Source organism: Felis catus, chromosome X, assembly GCF_018350175.1.
Source record: "Felis catus isolate Fca126 chromosome X, F.catus_Fca126_mat1.0, whole genome shotgun sequence".
Classification (NCBI taxonomy): Eukaryota; Metazoa; Chordata; class Mammalia; order Carnivora; family Felidae; genus Felis; species Felis catus.
In genome coordinates, this window is record NC_058386.1 from 124,135,120 (window position 1) to 124,158,535 (window position 23,416).

The 23,416-nt window shown below is 56.6% G+C and overlaps 1 protein-coding gene across 1 annotated transcript; it reads right to left on the reverse strand.

The window, feature by feature from the left end:
• Nucleotides 1-5,649: 5,649 nt before the first annotated feature.
• On the reverse strand, nt 5,650-7,080 carry LOC111558732 (melanoma-associated antigen 9-like). Its single transcript, XM_045050617.1, has 2 exons — nt 6,029-7,080; nt 5,650-5,885 (listed from the first exon to the last, which is right to left on the reverse strand). The coding sequence occupies exon 1, from the start codon at nt 6,874-6,876 to the stop codon at nt 6,142-6,144; it is 735 nt and encodes a 244-aa protein (XP_044906552.1). The 5' UTR covers nt 6,877-7,080; the 3' UTR covers nt 5,650-5,885; nt 6,029-6,141.
• Between the last annotated feature and the right edge of the window lie 16,336 nt (nt 7,081-23,416).

Below are 23,416 nucleotides of genomic sequence, written 5' to 3' on the forward strand. Positions count from 1 at the left end.
ACTGCCCTAAGGGGGAAGAAAGGGTGCTGAGTGGATGGGACTGGGTTCATAGTCCTCATTTCCACCACACTACTCTACCTTGCTCACATTTGTGGAGTGGATTTGTGTGGAAGGTTTCAGTTGCAGTCAAAGGTTTCACCTAAAATTTTGACAACCATAGTCTACCAGTTAGATACAGAACGCATCAAGGAGATTTTCCAGTGAGATACAGGACATATAGGATGGATTCATGGAATCCTAGCCTCCTGGGCTCAAAGTTGCCCCTAGCTGCTTGCTCTGTGTCATGAGTAACTTTAGTTACTGCAGAGCTTCCAGCTGCCTGAAACAAGGTAAGTGTTGAGTATTGGTGGATGCATGCTCAGCCTTGACAAGGATGCCAGGAGCAGAGTATTAAAAAGTAACCCAAAAGGCATATATTATGCCTGTACTCAACCAGAAATCCACCTATCAGAGGAATTTTTCCATGTTTCCTTTAAAAAAAGTATACATGTATATATGAAACATATGTATACATTGATATATATGTATATATATCCAGTTGATAGAGGGGGCCATTCATCAACTCAAAATGTGGAGCCTGCCCCCTGCCTGAGCCTTCCACTTCCATAGATGAAACCCATAGTTCTCCAACTGCTCATGTAACTTCAGAATTCCCATGGGAAACTATGGGAATAGTTCCTTCCTTCCGAGGAAACGTGGTCGGTCTGTCACAAGGTTTCCCCAGCCCATTCATGTTCCTTGTCCTGCATTGGGGCCCACACCTCCTCATCAGTTGAACAAGAAAAAGTGCCATCTTTACAGCTTTTCCATCCACCTTGCAAACATCTGCACCTTGGGCCAGTCCTGTATCCCAGACAGAATCTGATGGCAACACAGGCCAGTCATCATGGCCACAGGACATCCGCTCCTTCTATGCCAAGGCCTCAGAAGCCCTGGAAGGCAGTCCGAGCCAGGGACACCATTTGGACAACGTTCAAGTGCGTCCATGCCCAGCCCTTTATCTGCAGAGTCTGAGATGATTAGTCCCAGGGCTTTCTCCTTCTGATTTCGCCCTCCTTGCCACTGCACACTTCCTTCCACTGCTCTTGGATGTTCCTGGCCCTTCTCAGCCATCATTCCTCGGCTCACTAACCCCTCACTCACATAGCCCCGCCCTTTATGTGGGGTTGCACTGCACCCAGAGGGAAAGTCCCCAGCCTCCAGCAGGCATCCTGACAGCTTCCAGCCCCAGGACCCTGGCAAGGATGCACTAGATAATGCTATAATGCTAGAGTAATCCAGAGATGTCGCTCACCTGAATGACGCAGGGAGCCAAGTGTACTCTTCCTGACAGAGGTAGGGGGACTCTAAGGCAGCGGGGTGTCTGGCATGGTGCTGGTCCATTCATCCAATAGACCTGCCCTGTCAGACCACCCTGAAACTTCCAGCTAGTGATAATGATTCAGAGATTTCCCCAGCCTGTTCATGTTCTTTGTCCCAGGTCCCTCTACCTCCCCACCTTCTCTCCTTCTGGCCCGTTTGCCCCTAAGCTAGACTCTAGATTCAGAGCCCCAACTGCCAGCCTGCCTGGGGGCTCCCTGGACTTGGTTTTGTACTCCTTTTCTCTCATGGACTGTGGCAATCGCTTTCCGCTGGATGTTCTCAATGCCCCTCACTAGCTGAGGGTGTCCTGTCTGGTTCCCTCCCCTGGCTCCTGGTCACTCTGGCCAAATCCTTCTTTCTCAAAGTAAAGGGGAAATATCTTGTTGGTATTGCATAATCTCAAATCATTTGCAATTTTTATGAGAATACAAATCTGTATAGCATTTTTGGAATAAAATTTCAGACGTATTTATAAAATGTTAAACTGTCCACACCCTTTCCACTTTAACCCGATGTCTATGTTAGTATGTATATATCATTAGAAAACAATGTTTTCTAATGTTTACCCAGCCATTCGTATTCAAAGATGTTGTTTTCAGTTCATTAATCATAGGACACAGGGAAAACCACTTACATCTCCACAAGGAAAAAAAAATGTTTATGTTATTAATTGTGGTATATACATACTTTAACACTCCAGGGAGTAGTTTCAAAAGTGAGGTGGATCTATATGTGCTGTCACGGGAATATCCTGCGTCCATTTTATTAAGTAACAAAAGCTAGTGGCAGAACAATATGTCCACTCTTACCTATTATGTTGAAGAAAAATGATATATTCTGACAGCATACTATTGAAAACCGTAGTCACCTTTAAATAACACACACTAGATTGTTAGTCGTGGGGACTTCTGAGGAGAAGGCTGAACTGTGGAAGATCTTTGAAAAGGGAACATTGTGACTTACCTGTATTTTTAGAGTTTTTTGGAAGCGGGAAGATATGCACTACTACCTTTGTACTTGAAATTTCCATGTAAGTCTAACAACAGAAAAGCAGCCATGTCAAAGTAACTGCTAACTGATGCAACAGACAAACCCTGACACTTGAAGGGCTAGCACAACAAAAGTGCATGCTGGTGTACGTAAATTCTGATACAGTTTGGCAGGGGCCCTCCGCTTTTCCTAGACCCTGGAGAGCCAGGTTGCTTTCATCTTGTGGCTCCCCTATCTCAACATGGGGTGGCCATGGTGAATCAAGGGAGACAGCAAGGAGCTGACATACTGACATACTGACATACTGGCTCTGAGATGCCTGGATGTGACGAACGATGCTTCTGCTCACGTCTCCGTGGCAAAGGTCATCACATGACCCTTCCCAACTACAAGTGGACTGGAAATGCGGGGTCCCCTGTGTCCAGGAAGGAAAGCAAAGACAAGGTATGGATGAGCATTGAAATTTCTCCCACATATCGCTACACAGTAGGTGCTCAACCAAAGGCAACTATCATAATTTGTTAGGACAACCGACTTTATTGCTCGGAGGAGTAATCTGAGGTCAGATTTGCCTTGGTTTTCTTTGAATTTTCAAGTGCCTACCACATGACAGATACTTTCAGATAGAGAACCACATCTAATGTTAAGAGGATCCTGTACCTCTCAGCAGGAAGTGTTCACCTTCTTCACTCAATAGTACTTTTCTGCATTTCCTGCAGAAAATCCCTGCATTGCCATCTGTAATCACAATAGGCGAGGATTTCCTCCTTCTTTTTGAAACATGGGTAAAGTCTGAACCTGTGAGTCTCTGCTACCCTCCACGTGACTAAACTTGCCTGAACGCCTTACCTGCACAGGTGCCATTAGGCTCACTGGCCGCCAGGGCTTTTCCGTGGGGCAGGTACCAGACAAGAGGCAGTGGGAGGATGGTTCTTTCTTTCTGGTTCAATTTGCCCTAATATGTCCACCAAGGAACCATTTTCTTTACCACCCAGGAGCATTCCAGGGATTTTAGGAATATGACTTCAGTGGATGTTTGCTCATCTACCACTTGTGATGAAGCATTACTATCTGACCACCTAAATAAGCTCCTTCATCTGAATATGTGTTCCGTTCCCAGCTTCAAATAAGAAAATCATTGAAGTCCTACTGCAAACACCGGGGTGGCTTCAAATATCCGCTGTGTAACATCGGGGTTAATCCCCAAGTCCCTGTAGGTTATAGGTGCAATGAGACATTCCTCACAGCCCATTGGGAAAACAGAGAGTGTATGGAAGACTCCCTGGGGAGGGATGAACAGATGTCTTAAGGTCACAGTCCAAGTCCCGCTTCCCATCAAAAGGGCTTTAGCTGTCAGAGGGGTTGGAGGGTAAGCTCCAGGAGAGCCAGGGAACCTGGGCAGGGAGGAGGCATGCTCTGTGTCATGGGAGGGCATGAAGCCCTTGTGCAGCCAGGAGAGGAGGCGGTGGTGATGAGCTGGCCAGCAGGCCAGGTTCCAGAGTTGGACAGGAGGGCACATGTGGGAAGACCAGGGGCTGTCGTGGGGGAAAGTGTTGGGACTGGAAAGAAACGGCGGCACCTAACAGAGTCTGCTCTGGACAAGACTCGGAAAATCCCCAAGTTGTGTTTGATTCTTCTTGTCACCTTTCTTCCTTAGGCCTGTTTTTACTACCTGGGCCTCGGGGTCCTACTTTATGTCACCTGGGAAACACCATGGGAGCGAGAAGAGAAACGTAGGAGTCAGAGGGTCGGCCACAGGCTGGGGTGGGTGGGAACAGCGTGGGCTCTCCATGAATTCAGACCAGGGGTCCGGTTTCTGCCCTGTCACTTACTAGCCGTGTGATCCTGGGAAAACGACCAAGCCCTGTGGGACTCAGGTTCTTCATCTGTGAAGTAAGTGGGGTTCATAAGCCCCATCTTGCAGGACTGCAGGGACGTATGTGATGTATGGAAAGCACCTCGCACTGTGCCGGGCACATATCGGAACTGTGATGAATGGCAGTTGTTTCTAATGTTGTTTTGATCCCAGACCCTTCTACTCTCTCCTCTGGGATATTTTTTGTTTTCCAGGTCATGCTAGAGAATATGCAGCTCAACAGATCATGGAACAGCTAATAAGCCAAAGAGGGTGCTTCATAAATAAAACTCAGTCCATTTTCTTTTTTTAATTTTTAAAACATGTTTTATTTATTTTTGAGAGAGAGGGACAGAGCACGAGCAGGGGAGGGCCAGAGAGGAAGGAGACACAGAAACTGAAGCAGGCTCCAGGCTCTGAGCTGTCATCAGATGCTTAACCGACTGAGCCGCCCAGGGCCCCCACAGTCCATTTTCTAAATAGGGGATATACGTGGGATATATGAGAATATGTGTGGAATGTAGGCGTGGGGGAGTCGTCCCAGCTGGATACAGCACAAAGCTGCTAGAATTTGAATCAAAGACCAACTTCCTCCCTCCTTCCACATGCTCTTCCATCCAAACCACTACTTTCATTCATTTCTCCCACACCAAAACCTAGACCTGGCTTGCAGCTGTCTAAGGACACTCAAGACAATCAAATGAAAACATCTTTATAATGCACTTGGTTCTGGTTTTCCATGGCCAGGAACAACCGTGTCCGTCTAGAGCCTTCTGGGCTCGACTTTAAAGGAATATTGTTGCATTTCTCCAGAAATCCTTGCAGATGATGGGTAGAAAACACCTAGTCCGTGCACTGTGCTCAACTACACCGGGACAAGAGTGCAGGACACTTTCACTTCCTGACCCAGGAGGAGATTTCTTTGGTTTGTCCATGATCCAAAAGGAACTTCTCAGAGCAATTATCTATTTGAGATTTTGCTCACACCCCTAAGGGACACCATCTGTGGGCCTGGCCACTGTCAACATCCAGTTTCATTGTGATCAGCTGCGCAGAAGGCATCACACTGACCAGAGACACCAAGCCAGCCTGGCTCAGGATGTCTCCACTGTAGGGCTCCCCCTGGAGCCACACTGCCTCACCCTCCTTTGATTTGTTCTGCTCCTCTTAGGGGACCCTTCCCTGCCTTCCCACTGGGACTGTCGCTGCTAGACAGTCACCTAGGGGTGGGACGTGTCCCGCCTCTCCTAGTGTCCTCACTGCCAACACAGGGCCCTTCCGAGAGTGAGCAGAGCTCAGCGAATGTCCGGCCACAAATGTCCCAGTGAGCTGGGGACCTCTGCTCAGATCGAGTGTCTCCTCCTTTCTCGGAGACCCAAGCAAAGGCAGGCACACATCTCTATGTCCCTCGTCCAGAATGACAGACGACAAGGGACGAGAAGCAAGAACGAACATCTTTTATTGCTCCATGCCCTGAAACCATCCGCTTACTGCCAAGGTCTTCACGTTTGCAAGACATCCCTGTCTGTGCCCAGCCCAGGCACGGCGTTTCCCTTCTGGATCCCGAACGAGGACGGAAGGGTTCCCAGCTCGTTGCACCAAACGGCACAACTCTGACTCTTGAACACCTGTGGCGTGGGTGCCACTCCCACACTGAGCCCGAAGCTCACGAAACCTTCTATGACAAGGAACAACATCGGAAAACTTCCTCGAGGAAACAAAGATCGATTTCCGAGGCCACGTAGACAGAGAACAAGAACCCACCCAAACGCGCGCTTGGCCCCGCTTTCCCCCAAGCCGCCCTGGCCCTCCACTACTCACAACGCCCAGCGCCCGCTCTGCTCGCACTCGCAGGGGAGAAGTGGCCTGGCTTCGTGCCCCGCAGGAGAAGCTGCTCGACCCCAGGTGGGAACGGGCCCGGCTGCCCCTCGGGCTCAGGCCCGCTCTTCCTCATGGCTCACAGCCTCTTCGGACAGACACGGAGACCCGGGCTGCCTGCTGTTGACCGCGAGGAAGTGCTGCAGCACTTGCACGCCACTGGTTTCTGCGTGGGCCCTGGGACCCCACAGGAACTCGTAGCGTGCGGGCTCGCTGCCGGGCACCTGCCGGTACTCCAGGTACCCTTCCTGCACCCAGACGTCGGTCAGCAGCTCCCTGGGCTCCCCATAGAATACGTGCTCCCTGCCGGCATACACCCCCATGACCCCCAGCGCTTCCCACACCGCCTCCTCAGGGGCACGGTCCTCCTCCAGGAGGATCACCCACAGGACCAGCACCAGGAGGCTGGTCTTGGGCATGCCGTTCCTACCACTCGGCGTCCCATCGCAGCTGAGGCCCAGGATGCTGACCAGGACGTAGGAGCCCTCGCGGGGGTCCACTTCCTTCACGTCGACTCCAAAGACCAGCTGCAGATACTCGCAGGCTCGGCGGAAGATCACGGGGAAGCGGTCCTGGTCATCTTGGCTAACCGCCGCCAGCATCTCCGCCCGTGTGGTCGGCTGCTTGGTGCGATACTTGAGGAGCAGAAGCAGCACCAGGCTGGCCACCTTCACGCGGAGAGCATCTGGGAGCGAGGCCTGGGCCCCTGCCGGGGCCCCCCAGGTGCTCGACCCCTCCTCATCGGGGCTGCTGGAGCCCTGGTGGGACTGGCTCCCGGAAGCGCCTGCCATGGCCCTGGGGGAGGGGCAGGAGCTCCGAGGGCTCTGGGGAGGACTCGGGGACCCGGCAGCAGCAGACCCCTCCTCCAGGGGGACCAGAATGAGGACAGAGCAGGAGGAGGACAGGGAGGAAGAGGAGGAGGAGGAGGAGGAGGGAGATGGGTACCCCCCCTCCTCCTCCTCTGCTTTCTCCTCCTCCAACTCCACCTCCTCTTCCAACTCCTCCTCTTCCTCCGACTCCACCTCCTCCACCTCCAACTCCACCTCCAACTCCACCTCCAACTCCTCCTCTTCCAACTCCTTTTCCTCGGACTCCACCTCCTCCACCTCCACCTCCACCTCCTCCACCTCAACCTCCACCTCCAAATCCACTTCTTCCACCTCCTCCTCCTCCACCTTCTCCTCCTTCAACTCCACCTCCTCCACCTCCTCCACCTCCTCCTCCTCCAAATCCACCTCCTCCAACTCCACCTCCTCCTTCTTCAACTCCACCTCCTCCTTCTTCAACTCCACCTCCTCCACCTCCGTGTCCTCAGGCTCTGGCAGCGGTGCATCCCATGGCAGCGGGACCTCTCTTGGCTCCTCCTTAAGCTTGCAGAGCTCACTCCTCTGACGCAGGGGCATGATGGTCGCCAAACCCTGAAGACAGAAGAGGGGTGGCTCCTCAGGGGGAGGCCCAGCCCACCCAGACCCCGAGCTCCCAGGCCTGAGAGCGGGGCCGCGTGGGGGTTGGGGGCCGAGGGGTCCCCTCTGGGGGGGATGGGCGAGCCCCCGGCCCCACGCGCGGAGCACGCACCTCGCCTGGACAACCGACTGGCACGCGGCCTCGCCTCCTCTGCTCTGTGACCTCAGGACTCCTGCCTCAGACCAAGGCCTCAACTGCAGAGCTCGCAGAGCCCCTGGAAGAGGGAGGGATGGAGGGAGGGAGGGGGGGAAGGAGGGGGCGCCTCAGGGTCTCAGGGTGGGTGCAGACCGCGAGCACCGCCCCGGGTCCCCACCCCCCACTGCGGCCAGGAGATTCTGGCCAGGACTCTGGGCGGCCCCGCCCCGGGAGCCCCCACCCCCCACCCCCCATCCAGCCTGGGCCTGCCCCTTCCGGGCCTCCCCTGACAGCCAGAGCGGACCCGAGCGGCAGGGCAGGCCTGGGCCCTACGCAGGTGTCCTGGGCTGGGAGGCAGCGCCTCCTCTCTCCCCTGCACCCCGGCCAGGGCCCGGGATCCTGCCTCGGCTGACCGGGGTCCAGCCCCGCACACCAAGGCCCTCCCCTCGCCCAGACCCACCGCGGGGGCGGCTTTCCGAGGGCGGCCCCGGGGCTGGGGTCCAAGGGGCCTCCGGCCGTCCTCCCGCAGGGCTCTCCCGGGGAGCCCCGGGCCCGCTGCCTCCCACCAGAGCCCTCACGGCCCGGCGAGGTCCGGGCCAAGGCGGCTGGCGTCGCACGAGGCGACCAAGTCCGGGGAGGCCCGGGGCCGATGGCGGGGGGCTCACGTGGCTTCCTTGGGGTCCCTCAGCCCTATCCTCTCGTCCCCATCCGGACTCCCTGGGCGGCCTGGGCCTCGGGCTCTGCCGCCTGACGCCGGCTCCTCGCGCGCAACCAGCTCTCAGTCGGGCTGGGACCCAGAGCCCGAGTCCGCCCACGCCGCACGCCCTGGTCACAGTCGTCGTGGTCGCGCCACCCTGCGGCCTCCACCGCCGCCCCCACCGCCGCACTCATTCCCCTCTGGGTCCCGGCTCCCTCGCTCCTCCCTCTGGGCCTCACCTCGAAGCCCACGAGGCTCTGCGCCCTTCCCGCGCCTGACGGGATTCGAGGCGCGGCCGGAAGACGCCGACGCCCACGCCGACGCCCACGCCGACGCCGAGGCCCCCTCGCCACGCCCCGCCCCGCCAGTCTCTTGAGACCCGGATGCGGAAGTCCAGACACCCCGCGGGGCCTCATTCCCACTAGGCGCTTCCCTAGGCTGCCGCTAGGGGTCGCCTTCCGGGCCGGGGCCGGGGCCTGGGTTCTGGGGGGCCAGAGTCCCTCCCTCGGTGTTCCTTCCGTGGCCTCCTGCACCCCGGGGATGGCCTGTGCGCGTGGCCGCTGACGATGGGAACTCGTGCCCCTCAGACCGGGGTCCGAAGGTCTCTGGGACGCACCGCCCAGGCTCAGTGACGGGGCGCCCGCCACCTCCTGCCACCCGATGCAGGGGCTCCCTGGGCCTGCGGCACGGACTGACTTCGTAGCTCTGGGCTGGGGTGGACCTGGTCTCCTGACAGCACCTGGGCCCTCCTCCCGTCTGCCCACCGGAGCGGCTGCTCCCGACAGACAGCGGGTCCTCGGTTCTCCCCAGCTCACCCATCCGACCCCCACTCCCCCGTCCAGGTGATCCGAGACCCGGATGCCCAAGTCCAGCCTCGCCCAGTGTCCCCATCCCTCCCGGGGGCCTGCGCGGACTGACTCTGTTGTGGGGTCCAGGCTCCTTTGCCTGCAGGTCCCTCTGTTCCTCAGTAGGAATCGCCCCGGGACAGGGGCCCTGCCCTCTGCCCACCTGAGGTGTCCCAGCCACCCCCCGCCCCCTGCGCCTCCTCCGGTGTCTCTGAGACCCGGCTGCGGAAGTCTGGCCCGACTCTCCTCCGCGAGTCCCCATGCCTCCCAAGGGCCCTTCTCAGAAGGCCTGAGGTCTTGAACTTTGGGACGTCCCCTCTGTCCTGGGGACCCGAGTCCCTCAGTCCTCCCTCTGACCCCCACCTGGACACCGTGGCCCCGTCCTGTATCCCTGCCCTTTCCTGACCTAGGATCCTGTCCCTCACCCCAAGGTCCTCAGCTTCCTCAGATCCCTGAGGCACAGTTGAGTGGACGGGGCCTGCGGCCACCCTCTACACGTACCCCGGCACCGCGGCCCAGGCTGATCTCCTGTCCCCGGGGCGGGATGGGCCCTGCGGATCTCCATGAAGTCCCGACACCTGCTGCAGAGGAGCCTGGGCCCGACCCCCTATTATTCCTGCCGCCCCGCCACACACACTTCCGACTTTTCTCTCTTCCAACTGTTCCTGCTGGTTACTTGGTCCTGCTCAGATAGGCCTGAACAAAGCCTCCTGTTTTCTTGCTCCTAGGACAAGTTGTCCTCAGAGGAGGGTCTCAGTTGGTAGCCCCCCTTCTATTCCTCCCCCCTCTCTTCTTGCTTTGGTCTCTTCTAGCTGTTCTTGCTGGTTGGTTGGTTCTGCTCCAACAGGGCCCCAACAAAGTGTTCTATTTTCTTGACCCCATGTCAAGTTGTCCTCAGAGTACTGTTGCAGTTGGTAGCCCCCCCCCATTTATTCCTGCCGCACCCCACACACACACATTTCTTGCTTTGGTCTCTTCCAACTGTAATCACTGGTTTGTTGGTCATGCTCAGATATGTCCCAGCAAAGAGTCCTGTTGCCTTGTCCCCAACACAAGTTGTCTTCAGAGTTGGGTTTAAGTTTGTAGGCCCCCTTTTATTGCTCCCCCCCCCCCCACTTCTCACTTTGGTCTCTTTCATCTCTTCCTGCTGGTTAGTTGGCCCTGCTCAGATAGGCTGCACCATGATTCCTGTTTTCTTTCCCCCCAGGTCAAGTTGTCTCCAGAGGAGGGTCCAAGTTGGTAGCCTCCTGTTTGATTTCTGCCCCCCACCCACACACACTTTCTGCTTGGGTCTCTTCCAAATGTTCCTGCTTGTTGATTGGTCTTTCTCAGATAGGCCCCAATAAAAAATCCTGTTTTTTTGCGCCCAGGACAAGTTGTCCTCAGAGTTGAGTTTCAGTTTGTATCCCCCCCCCCCATTATTCCTGTTTCCCACATACTTGCCTCTTTGGTCTCTTTCCACTGTTCCTGCTGGTTAGTTGGTCTTGCTCAGAGAGGCCCCACCAAGATTCCTGTTTTGTTTTGTTTTGTTTCGCTCCCTAGGTCAAGTTGTCCCCAGGGTAGGGTCTCAGATGGTAGCCTCCCCTTTTATTCCTGCCCGCCCACACTTTCTGGTTTGGTCTCTTCCAACTGTTCCTGCTGGTTACTTGTTCTACCTAGATAGGCCTCAACAAAAATCCTATTTTCCTGCGGCCTAGATCAAGTTGTCGCCAGAGGAGGGTCCTAGTTGGTAGCCTCCTCTTTGATTTCTGCCCCCCACCCACACAAACACTTTCTGCTTGGGTCTCTTCCAAATGTTCCTGCTTGTTAGTTGGTCTTGCTCAGATAGGCCCCAACGAAAAATCCTGTTTTTTTGCGCCCAGGACAAGTTGTCCTCTGAGTTGGGGCTCAGTTGGTAGTACCCCTTTTATTCCTGCCCCCCACATACTTTCCGCTTTGGTCTCTTCCATCTGTTCCTGCTGGTTACTTGGTCCTGCTTATATAGCGCTCAACAAAGAGTCCTGTTTTCTTGCCTCCAGGTCAAGTTGTCCTCAGACTAGGGCTTCAGTTGGTACCCCCTTTTATTCCTGCTTCTCCCCCTCCCCACACACACACTTCCTGCTTCCGACTCTTCCTACTGTTCCTCCTGGTTAGTTGGTCCTGCTCAGATAGGCCCCAACAAAGAGTCATTTTCTTGCCACCAGGTCAAATTGTCCAGAGTCGGGTTTCAACTGTTAGCCCCACTTTTTTTCCTGACCCCAATGCTCTTCCAGGTTTGGTCTCTTCCAACTGTTACTGCGAGTTAGTTGGTCCTGCTCACATAGGTCCCACCAAGAGTATTGTTTGTTTTATTGCTCCCTAGGTCAAGTTGTCCCCAGAGTAGGGTCTCAGTTGTTAGCCCCCCGTTATTCCTGCCCCCACCCAATTCCCGCTTTGGTCTCTTCCAACAGTTCCTGCTGCTTAGTTGGTCCTGCTTAGATAGGCCCCATCAAAGAGTCCTATTTTCTTGTCCCCTAAGTCAAGTTGTCCTAGAGTCGGGTCTCAGTTCGTAGCTCCCATCTTATTCCACCCCCCCCCCCCCAACACACACTTCCCACTTTGGTCTCTTCTAACTGTTCCTCCTAGTTAGATGTCCTGCTCAGATAGGCCCCAACAAAGAGTCCCATTTACTTGCCCTAGGTTTTCTTGCGTGCCCCTCACTTCTGTCTTTGGTCTCTTCCCACTCTTCCTCCTGGTTAGTTGGTCCTTCTCAGATAGTGTGCAGCCAAGACTCCTGTTTTTTGCCCCCTACATCAAGTTGTCCTCAGAGTGGTGTCTCACTTGGTAGCCCGTTATTACTGCCCCACCTTCACTTTCCGTTTTGTGTCTTCCAATTACTCTTGCTGGTTAGTAGGTCTGCTGTGAGAGCCCAACACAAAGTCCTGTTATCTTGCCCCACGGTCAAGTTCTCCTCAGAGCAGTGTTCCAGTTGGTAGCCCCCCTTTTATTCCTGCCCCCCTCACTTCCCACTTTGTTTTCTTCCAACTGTTCCTGATGGTTAGTTGGTCCTGCTCAGATAGGCTCAAAGAATCTTGTCTTCTTGCCCCCAGGTCAAGTTTCCTCAGAGTAGGGTTTGGTTGGTAACCCCCCCGTTTCTTCCTGCCGCCTACCCCCCCCCCCCATTTCTTTCTTTGGTCTCTTCCAACTCCTCCTGCTGGTTAGTTGGGCCTGTTTTCAACAAAAAGTCCTGGTTTCTTGCCCCCGGGTCATGTTGTCCCCAGAGTAGGGCTGTGATGGAGCACAGTGTGAGCATTCGTCTTGTTCCTCAACCTCAATTTTACCCATAACACCTCAGACACAGTGTTACCCAACGCGTCGGTGTTAGGCGTGAACGGCCGCTTCCTCCGCTGTGCTTGAGAGTCTCTTGTTCTGCTTCTCCATGTTCCTCAGCTCATCCCTCTCCAGATCACAAGGGGATTGTCTTTAGTTTCCATTTGTTCCCTATAGAAAACCTTCTCATTGCCCAAGACCTGCTCACTTTGGGAGCACTTGAGTATGCCCTTTGCAGATCACCTTCTGCAGACACTTGGATTCAGGGTCCCTCAAGCCTACCTCTGAAGCCCTATTTCCTTTCTTCCATATGGTGGTTTTGCTTCCGCTCTCCCAGATTTCTGGCCTCCTGCTTGCGAATTGGATCTCCTTCAGTATTTCCCCCTTTAATTACTTGATTTGCAAGTTCAGAATATACTCCATTCTGTTGAAACAAAGCACTTCACGGGTCCATTGCCATGCCCACCTTGCTTCTCTTGTCCTGAGCCCACTCCCACCCCACCCCGTGTGTCCTCTCCTGCCATTACCTTGATTGGAGATACACTGAATAACGTTCTTTACTGTGGGGCTACTTTTCATAGGGCCTGCTTTACACAGACTCACTCCCAGGGACCATTCCTACTTGTTTAGCTAGATGTGACTAGATGGAACCAATATGAAGTATCTGAAAATAGAGGAGAGTCTGAGTGTGGGGTGGCACAAAACCCAAATGAAAGTCATCTTCGCCACAGGTGAGAGGATGGGACAGTGGATTTGGGGATACGTGTTCTCTAGGCATCTGGACAACTTTGTTCTTAATCTTCACTCTGGATAGGAGGAAAGGGCCCCGCCTGCAAGGATCCTAGCTCCTTGTGCCAGCTCCACCACTGAAGAGCGTCATTGGCCCTCTCTGAGAGTCCATACTTTGTGTCTAAAAGGGGAACACCAAGAGGGTCTGAGAGAGGGTCTCCCAAGGTGCCTTTCAGTCCAATGGCTGGAACCCTCGATGGAGCCTCAGGTCTAGAGTCAGGCTTGCTCCATGGGCTGTGTGCTTCTAGACAGGTTTACCAAGTGTTCATTCCAGAAGTCAGCGTGTCTTGTATGGCCGTGCCCTGAGAGGATAAGGATTTAAACGGGAGGTAAAAGTAAAACAAAGCCACCATTTCAAAGTCATTCGTGGTTTCTCAGAAGGGGGCTCCTAGCATCTCTTCTTCCACAGCATCTCGGCTTCCTTTAGTTGCACACATAAGGATTTTCCCTTCAGTGAGCTCTTTAAGGAGTGGAAGCGGTATTTCACTGTGGCCCTTGAGAGCCCCTGAGCTCTGTTGGTTACTGACAGGGACAGGACCTATTGGTGGGAGGGATGTGGGAGAGAAGAAGATTCATGAAGACACAGTGTGGTGCTCTACAGAGAGCAGGCAGAGATTTGATTGGATTTAGGCGCTGTTAGGTCCGAAGTCTTCTGTAGGACTGTTGCCTTATGTTCTTTGTTTCAAGAGTCCCGAATCTCCACTGGGGTTAACAGTCTAGGGCAGGAGGCTCAGCTCGTCCCCTGAAGAATAAATAGCCACCGTGCCATCTTCAGTCTACATGAAGAAGGGCATGATGGAAATCCCAGTCTCTCTTGGCTAAACCTTCTCAGTCCCAGCATTACAACCCTGGGACCCATGACCACCGCTCAGACGAGTCTGTCTCAGGTAGCTTCTGTGCTCGAGACCCTCTGGGAGAAATGACTGGCCCTCAGGGCTTCAAAGGCCCCAGAGAAGACCCAGACGTGTCACCACCTTACAGGGACCAAACCCCAGGCTGGGCGACTCCAGCAGAGCACAGCTGACCAGGCCAGGAGGACAGCCACGCTCAAGGGAAAGCAATTTCAATCTTGACTCTCCGCGGCTCCCACACAGCCTGGTGCCCACTGGGAGGGCGCCGAGCTCCAGGTTACAGGGCCCGAGGCCTGGCGTCTCCACCCGGCAAGCCTGGCTCTGTGGCCTTGCCCTCGGCCGCCCCCACCCCCACCCCCTGGACTCCATCCTTTAACATCCACCTGTCCCCCCCCCCCACCGTTGCTCCCAGTGTCCCGGGAGCCACCCCCTTCCTGGTCCCCATCCCCCGAAGGCACCACCCTTCCCCTGCTGTTGGGTCACCTCACACCCCGAGGGTCTATCTCAGCCACGGCCCAGAAGGAGCACGTCTGTTGTGGACACAAATCCTCACCATGTCCCAGGCCTGCTTTCTCCAGCCCTGCTGGCCACTGCATTCACCTCACCCTCGCCTGCACCCACCAGCCCTCCAGCCCTCCAGCCCTCCAGCCGCTTTTTCTCACCCTCTGCCGGGCACCAGCCCCTGGCCCGGCCCGCCACTCGTCTAGCCAGCACTGTTGTCTGACACACCTGGAGCCCGTGTCAGGGTCAGACCCCGTGCTACCCTCTCCTGTGGTCTGGCTTCGAGGTCGCTGTCTCCGGAAGTCCTAACTCCTGGCCCGGTCCCCCTCAAGATTCCCTTCCCGGGGCTCCCGCATCCGGCCCAGCTCCCACGTGGAGTCCCAGTTGGGTGCTCCGTCTCCCCTTCCAGACTAAGGAAGTCCGTGGGGACAGTGGAGACCACGATGTGAACCCGGTCCCAGGGTGTACATTTTGGAAGGAAGAAAGTTGTGTGTGACCCACCAGGAGCTGGTCGGGGTTTAGCGTCTTTGACGTTACAGCCCTGCAAGGTAACAGGACAGCAGGAGCAGGCACGGAGGGCCCCGCATCACAGCGGCTGTGCTGAGCGCTCCACGGGGTCTAGGCCATTTCCTCTGGGCCCTGGTCCCCTGGGAAGGTGTCAGAAAAGGCCCAACCTAGGCCGTGGAAGGTGGAGTCAGGGGCCCAGGTTCCACCTGACCAAGTTGATAGAGCCCTGAAGCCACGAAGCCTCCCGTGTACTGCACAGACCAGCAGCAAAGGAGCCTTTCCTATCTGGTGGCGTTACATTCTGTAGTCGCCCAAGGCTCGGGGACACTGGGAAGGTTGCAAATGGCACGGGGCCATTGGGTGCTTTCTCGAGGAACCATGTGCAAGTGTTGTTAATAGCCGGTTTCCCTCCCATGCTGTAGACAGGGAGACCCGGGTCCTCGGGGTTTCCATCAGCGTTTCTTTACTGCAGTATCGGACGTGTCTCCTTCGGAGATGTTCTCCCATCGGGAACTGTGCCATTAGAGTCACTCTCCATCAGTGTCTCTCTCTGTTGTGAACTCTGAATCTTGGTAACAGAAGGCGTCTCCTGGTGCTTTTTGCCTACTGGAGGCCCTGGGGAAAGGAGGACCACGTGGGAGAGAGAGGCAGCCCGCAGAGCCTTTTAGAGACTGGAAAAGCAGGGTTCAGGTCGTGTTCTACAAATGGGCCAAACGGGTCCTGCGCACAGGGGCCCCCGAGGCAGTGGACTTCTTCACGGCAGGCTGCTGCACCCTGTTGGCTCAAACACCCGCCAGCACCCGACTCACATTTTCTCTCACGTTTGTGATTGTTTCCAACGTAGCCCAAAGCAGCAGAGTTTGGGCCGTTTGGAGCCTGCGTGCTTGGCGTGCCTCACCAAACCTCACCCTGCATCTGCAGAGAATACACAAGATAGAGCCTTATGCTTCTAAGACCCCGGGCCAGGGCCCTGAGCTGCTGAGTTGAGCCCCCTCCCTGAGGGAGGCCTCCCCCAGGGGCCCCTTCCCTTGCCTTCATCCCTTAGCCCATGGGGCTGCGGTAACACAACGCCACACACTGAGCGGCTTATGAAGAAGGGACATTTATTCCTCATGGTGCTGAAGGCTGGAAGTGCAAGGTGCCGGCAAGGTGCCCGCGCACGGTGCAGCGAGAGCCTTCCTCCTGGGTCACAGCCGCCATCTTCTTGCTGTGTCCTTTCATGGTGGCAGGGGCTGGGGAACTCCCTGCAGCCTCTTTCCCAAGGTGCTCCTCCCACCCATGAGGGTTCCACCTTCGTGACTTAAGCACCTCCCAAAGGCCCCACCTCCAAATGCCATCATTCTTTGGCACTTAGGATTTCAACAGATGTATTGGGGGGTGGGGGGTGGGGGAGGACACAAACATTCAGACCATAGCACTCCCGTTCTGCATAGGCTCCCTGCCCATAAGCCCCTGGATGGTCTCATGCTGTGAGGGACTCCTGGGTAATGGGGCTGTTCAGGCGCCACCCAGGAGAGCTTGTGTGCTGCTGTGTCTCCTGGTCATGTCTTCTTCCCGGAGCAGCCCCCAATCCCCAGAATCCCCTACAGTTTGCTAAGGAGCCCTGGGGAAATCACAGGTCTGACCCTTAGAGGATGACGATTATCTGGCCCGAGGTGCAGGTTTTGCAGCGGTCAGGTGGCGAGACTCTAAGGATGGCGAGGCCGGAAAGGCTTAGGAAAGCATCTGCTTGCCATGGGGACTTGGGCAGCTGCTGTCTGGCCTGGCCGGGTCTTGGCTTTCTTGCGGGAAGCTGCTGCGGAAGCGCCACCGACTTTGTTAGACCCGAACCACAAAGCCTAACTGCCTGGCTTTAATGCCGAGCCAAACCTGAACGTGGCCCCCGTGGGCGGGCCTTTTCAGCCTCAGCAGGTGCTGTGCTGGACCGAGAACAGGCAAAGCCCGACCGCCAGGTCTTGGGCTCTGGGCGTGTTGCAGATTTGGGACACCCCTCTGTGGGGTCCAAATCTGTCAAAATATCCTGGGTGCCGCCCTGCACCATCTGGGTCCCTTCCAGATGTGCGCAAGGAAGCACTCGCTCTCCCAGGAGACCAAGAGAAACGGAGCCACCCAGGGGCATTTCTGACACAGACGAGGGAGCGTGTTCCGAGCTTGGGATGCCCGCTGAAGCTGCAGGTCCCGGGAAGGCCAACCGCAGGGACCCTGAGGCCTCCGTGCACTCAGGGCAGATCCGACTCGGAACCCCTCGAGGGGGCGGCCCTCTGCTCTCGGCTCGCTGTGCTGGCCCGGCCTGGTTATCTGCGGTCCGCAACAAGCACTGGCCGCCTGTTCCCTCGCCTTCCTCCCGCCGCACCCACCAGGCCGTGTGCGTGTTCCCTCAGCTTTCCCAGGAAGGCAAGGCTCTTTTGTCCACCCCTCACCGGGTAAGCGATCAGGATGAAAAGGGTCACGTGCCCCCATTTCAAACACTGCTGAAAATTCAGGCTGTCACCCTGACTAGCCCCTGACCGTGACGAGTCTTTGTGGTTCACTTTTACGACAACGTTGCTCTGCCAAGATGCTTCAGTCCCTCTTGGGTAGGACCCCTCCAGACAAAAGGGTCTGGGGGAGAAGAGGGGCCGATGGAAACGACGTAGTCTGATTACTGAAAGGACACAGTGATTCTGCGACCGTGGAGCAAAAGCCAGCCCTAGGCTTGGGGGGATCGGACACCCCGCCGGGCACAGACAGGGCTTTGTGATCTTGGTGTTCCAGAACTGCTCCTGGAAGCTTCGCCCTCCTCCTGAGGGAAGCCGGAGGCGCTGCCCTCCTAAGCTGCCACGACGCTGGCGATGCAAACTGACTGCCGGGCCTGGAGGCAGCCTGACAGCACTCTCACATGGCCAGGGGCGGGCCCGGCAGGGTGGCCCAGAGTTCATCCTGCTTCTGCCACTCTCCACCCAGAGACAGCATCGCAGTCCACAGGGCCGGGGCTCGGGCCCACAAGGTTGCCCACCCCTACTCCCGCCAGTCCCAAACCCCGGGCCGTCACCCCTGCTTGCGACCGAGACGCTGTAAATCAGAGGTTCCCACCACCCCGTCCTCAGGTTCCATGAATTGGCTAGAGTGGCTCACGGAACTCAGGCAAACAAGCTACCCGGTAGCTCACCGCTTGACTGCAAAAGGATGGAGCTCAGGAAGAGCCAGACACAAGAGCTGCCTGCGTATGTGGGCAGAGGGGCGAGGCTGCCGTACCATCAGAGTGCGGCCCTCCCCCACACACCTGCAAGTCCAAACACCTGAAGAAACCTCCCTCAACGCCTCCCTTCGGGGTTTTCTAGAGGCTTCCTCACTCAGTCTGCAGCCCCTCGGCCCTCCCTGGCAGTGGAGGGAGGAGGAATGAAAGCGCCCATCCTCTAAGCACATGGTCCACTCACCTGGCAATCAGGCCCCGTGCTTGGGAGATGCCCAGACTCACCTCATTGACATAACAAGACACCTTCATCTTTTAGGGATTCCTTCCTCAAGCTTTGGGATTAAAAGCATTTGGGGAGGTCTGAGACAGACCCTGGAACAAGACCAGCTATGTATTTTGGTTTACTTTTTTATGATTTTTTTTAATGTTTATTTATTCATTTCTGAGAGACAAAAAGAGAACACTCACTCCCCCACAAAGGAGGAGGGGCAAAGAGGGAGACGGGGAGACACAGAATCCAAAGCGGCCTCCAGGATCTGAGCTGTCAGCACAGACCCTACGACGCAGGGCTCCAACAGACAAACCGTGAGATCACGACCTGAGCCAAAGTCGCACACTTAACCGAATGAGATGCCCAGATGCTCCACACAGATATTTGAAAGAAATGTATTTTAGTCATCTCAGTGACCACAAATATATTTTCTGCATAGGCCATAATATCACACCAGCACTTCAACTATCGTGAGTACTGCATCTGTGAGCAAAGGAGCAAAAGAAGTTTGGAACCCAACTTTCTACTCTTTGCGACGATACCCAGAATTAATTAGGATTGTTGGACCACGCAGGGATTCCATTCTGAATCTTTCGATGGCACACCAAACCGTTTTCCACCACAACTGTATCCTGTCACGGTCCCGCCAAAACTGTACAAGAACTCACATCTGACACAGGGACTGGGCCACTTCCAAGTGCCCCCAGGTACTCCACCCCATCTCCTCCGGGCTGCTGGGGCCAAGGTCCCACGGGCTCAATGGGGCACCTGCCATGGCATTTGGGGAAGGGCAGGGGCTGTGAGGGCTCTGGGGCTCTGCAAGCCAGCAGCAGATCCCTCCTCCAGGGGACCAGAAACTGGGCAGAGCAGGAGGAGGACAGGGAGGAAGAGGAGGACGGAGAGGGAGAAGGTGCCTCCTCCTCCTCCACATCCACCTCCTCCTCTTCGTCCTCCCGTCCCACAGCAGTGCATCCAACAGGAGCAGGATGCATTGCTCTTCCTCAAGCTTCCAGAGCTCACTCCTCTGACTCTCGGGCAGACTGTGCCTCGCCCTCCTCCTCCACCTCCTCCACCTCCTCCACCTCTACGTGCTGCACGTCCTCCACCACATCCACCTCCTCTTCCTCTTCGGCATGCACCTGCTCCGCTTCCACAATATCCACCTCCTCCACCTCCACCACCTCCACCTCCACCTCTACCACCTCCACCTCCTCGTCCTCCGCCTCCCACAGCGGTACATCCCATGGCAGCGGGGCCTGTCTGGGCTCCTCCTCGACCTTGCAGAGCTCACTCCTCTGACGCAGGGGCATGATGGTCGCCAGACCCTGAAGACAGAAGAGGGGTGGCTCCTCAGGGGGAGGCCCAGCCCACCCAGACCCCGAGCTCCCAGGCCTGAGAGCGGGGCCGCGTGGGGGTTGGGGGCCGAGGGGTCCCCTCTGGGGTGGGATGGGTGAGCCCCCGGCCCCACGCGCGGAGCACGCACCTCGCCTGGACAACCGACTGGCACGCGGCCTCGCCTCCTCTGCTCTGTGACCTCAGGACTCCTGCCTCAGACCAAGGCCTCAACTGCAGAGCTCGCAGAGCCCCTGGAAGAGGGAGGGATGGAGGGAGGGAGGGGGGGAAGGAGGGGGCGCCTCAGGGTCTCAGGGTGGGTGCAGACTGCGAGCACCGCCCCGGGCCCCCACCCCCCACCCCCCCATCCAGCCTGGGCCTGCCCCTTCCGGGCCTCCGCTGACAGCCAGAGCGGACCCGAGCAGCAGGGCAGGCCTGGGCCCTACGCAGGTGTCCTGGGCTGGGAGGCAGCGCCTCCTCTCTCCCCTGCACCCCGGCCAGGGCCCGGGATCCTGCCTCGGCTGACCGGGGTCCAGCCCCGCACACCAAGGCCCTCCCCTCGCCCAGACCCACCGCGGGGGCGGCTTTCCGAGGGCGGCCCCGGGGCTGGGGTCCAAGGGGCCTCCGGCCGTCCTCCCGCAGGGCTCTCCCGGGGAGCCCCGGGCCCGCTGCCTCCCACCAGAGCCCTCACGGCCCGGCGAGGTCCGGGCCAAGGCGGCTGGCGTCGCACGAGGCGACCAAGTCCGGGGAGGCCCTGGGCCGATGGCGGGGGGCTCACGTGGCTTCCTTGGGGTCCCTCAGCCCTATCCTCTCGTCCCCATCCGGACTCCCTTGGGCGGCCTGGGCCTCGGGCTCTGCCGCCTGACGCCGGCTCCTCGCGCGCAACCAGCTCTCAGTCGGGCTGGGACCCAGAGCCCGAGTCCGCCCACGCCGCACGCCCTGGTCACAGTCGTCGTGGTCGCGCCACCCTGCGGCCTCCACCGCCGCCCCCACCGCCGCACTCATTCCCCTCTGGGTCCCGGCTCCCTCGCTCCTCCCTCTGGGCCTCACCTCGAAGCCCACGAGGCTCTGCGCCCTTCCCGCGCCTGACGGGATTCGAGGCGCGGCCGGAAGACGCCGACGCCCACGCCGACGCCCACGCCGACGCCGAGGCCCCCTCGCCACGCCCCGCCCCGCCAGTCTCTTGAGACCCGGATACGGAAGTCCAGACACCCCGCGGGGCCTCATTCCCACTAGGGGCTTCCCTAGGCTGCCGCTAGGGGTCGCCTTCCGGGCTGGGGCCTGCGTTCTGGGGGCCAGAGTCCCTCCCTCCGTGTTCCCTAGGTGGCCTCCTGTGCATATGGTGGGTCCCCCGTCCTCCCCAGCTCACCCGTCCGACCCCCGAACCGCCCCCCACTCCCTGGTCCCCGCCCTTGGAGACCCAGATGCCGAAGCCCAGGCTCTAACAGTGTCCCCATCCCGTCTGGGGGCCTACTCGGACTGGTTTTGTTGAGGGGTCCAGGCTCCTTCCGTCCTCCCTCTGCGTCCTCACCAGAAATCGCCCCAAGATCCAGGCCCTGCTCTCTGGTGACCTGAGGCGTCCCAAATCCCTCTCCCCCCCCCCCCCCCTCGTGTCTCTGAGACCCGGCTGTGGAAATCCGGACAGACTTGCTGCCGCAAGTCTGTACAGGCCCAGGGCCCTTCCATGAAGGATGCAAGGTCGCGAACTCTGGGAGGTCCCCTCTGTGTTTTCTGGGGTCCTGGGTCCCTTGATCTTCCCTCAGGGTCTTTACTTACCTTCACATCGCAGGGTCTGGGAGTCCTCTCTGTGCTGACTTGAGGATTCACACCTCAGAGGAAGCCAAACTGCCTTCCCAGTCCCCAGGTGGAAGTGACAAATACTACATTTGCCCAGACTGTCATGGGGCTTCCAACAGCTGACAGCTAGGTTGGGTTTTTGTTGCTGGTGGAGGTCCCCTCTCTTCCGGAGTCCAGGGCCCCTTCAAGCCTCCCTCAGGACCCTCCCTTTGATTACCGACAGGACCTAGGCCCTCCCTTCTGCTGACCCAAGTGCAGCACCTTTCAGATCAAAGATTTCCTCTCCTTGAGATCTCCCCTCCCTCCAGAAGATCTCAAAGGCGGACACATAGGGCCTCGTATTCCCGGGGACTCCCAAGGCTAATAGCAGATGCAGGGTTGGGCTGAGGACCCTTCTTTTCTGTGATCGAGGGTCCCTTTACTCCTTCAACAGGATATTTTGATTCATGGAAGGTACTGGCACGCCTTTCTCTGCTGATCTGAAGACATACCCCTCATCCAAGTCTCACTTTCCTGAGACCTGCATCTCTCTTCCCCAGGAGGAAGTCAGGGGCCTCTACATCCTTCTGACATGGGGCCTCTAGTAGATGACCACAGGGACAGGGCTAAGCCGGGATCGCTCTCTTAAGGTTTGGGACGTTCCTTCAATGCTCCTTAAAGATCCTCACCTTGGTTTCTGGCATGGCCTTAGGCTCCTCCCTCTGCTGGCCTGAGCCCTTCCCCTTCTGGCCAAGGCTTTCATTGCTCTTACACCACTGAGGCAGAATGAAGAGGGGTAGGGGACCTCTCAGCCTGACAGTTCTGCCAGGGTCTCCCAAGCCTGTCATCAAAGTTGGGACTAGATTCTCTGGGCCCTCTGGAGAGGGTGGACCCCCTCAGTCCATAGTCATGAGTGTCCTCAGCTTCTGGCTCCTTGATTAGATGCTGCCTTGGAAACGCCCCTTCCCTGTTAGATCCAAGTTTTTGCTTAGCTACAATCCTTGCAGAGAATGACTCAGGATCCCATAGTTGACGTTAGTGGCCAGCTGCAGCACCTAAGACTTGTGGTGGGAGGTCAGAGAAGAAGCATCCTTTTCTATCATGTTTCTTCACCAGCCAGCCAGCCAGCCAGCCAGCCAGCCAGGCTTCGTTTTGTTCGAAAAGATTTATTTTCCACGTGGAAGAAGGTGAGCGGCAGGATTTGGGGAGATCCTTCTGTTACCAGTTATCTAACATTGTATCATTGAGTGCAGTGATTTTCACTTTCTTAACCCTCACCTCTAGTTAAAAAAAACATGTATTTTATGTCTCTACCAAGCGTCTACTTAGAATATGCATAATATGTGGACCACTCTGAAACTTCGTATTCTATTTCTAGTTCATTCTCTTTTTTTTCTCATCTCTATGAATTATTTATTTTATAACTGGAAGTTTGTATTTCTCTATTCTCTTCACCTATTTTATCCATCCCATCACCCCCTTCTCTCTTGCAACCACCGGTTTGTTCTCTGTATTTGAGTCTTTCCAGTCCATTACTATATTAAAATAACTTTTTTGAAAGGCCACTCCTCACTTGTCAAAAGTTCAAACATTACAGAAGTAGAACCAATGAATTACCAAAATAGTAATTAGTAGAAGTTTATTGTGCATGCACCAAAAAGACAATTTGCAAACAGGAAGCACTCAAACCAAACATGAAA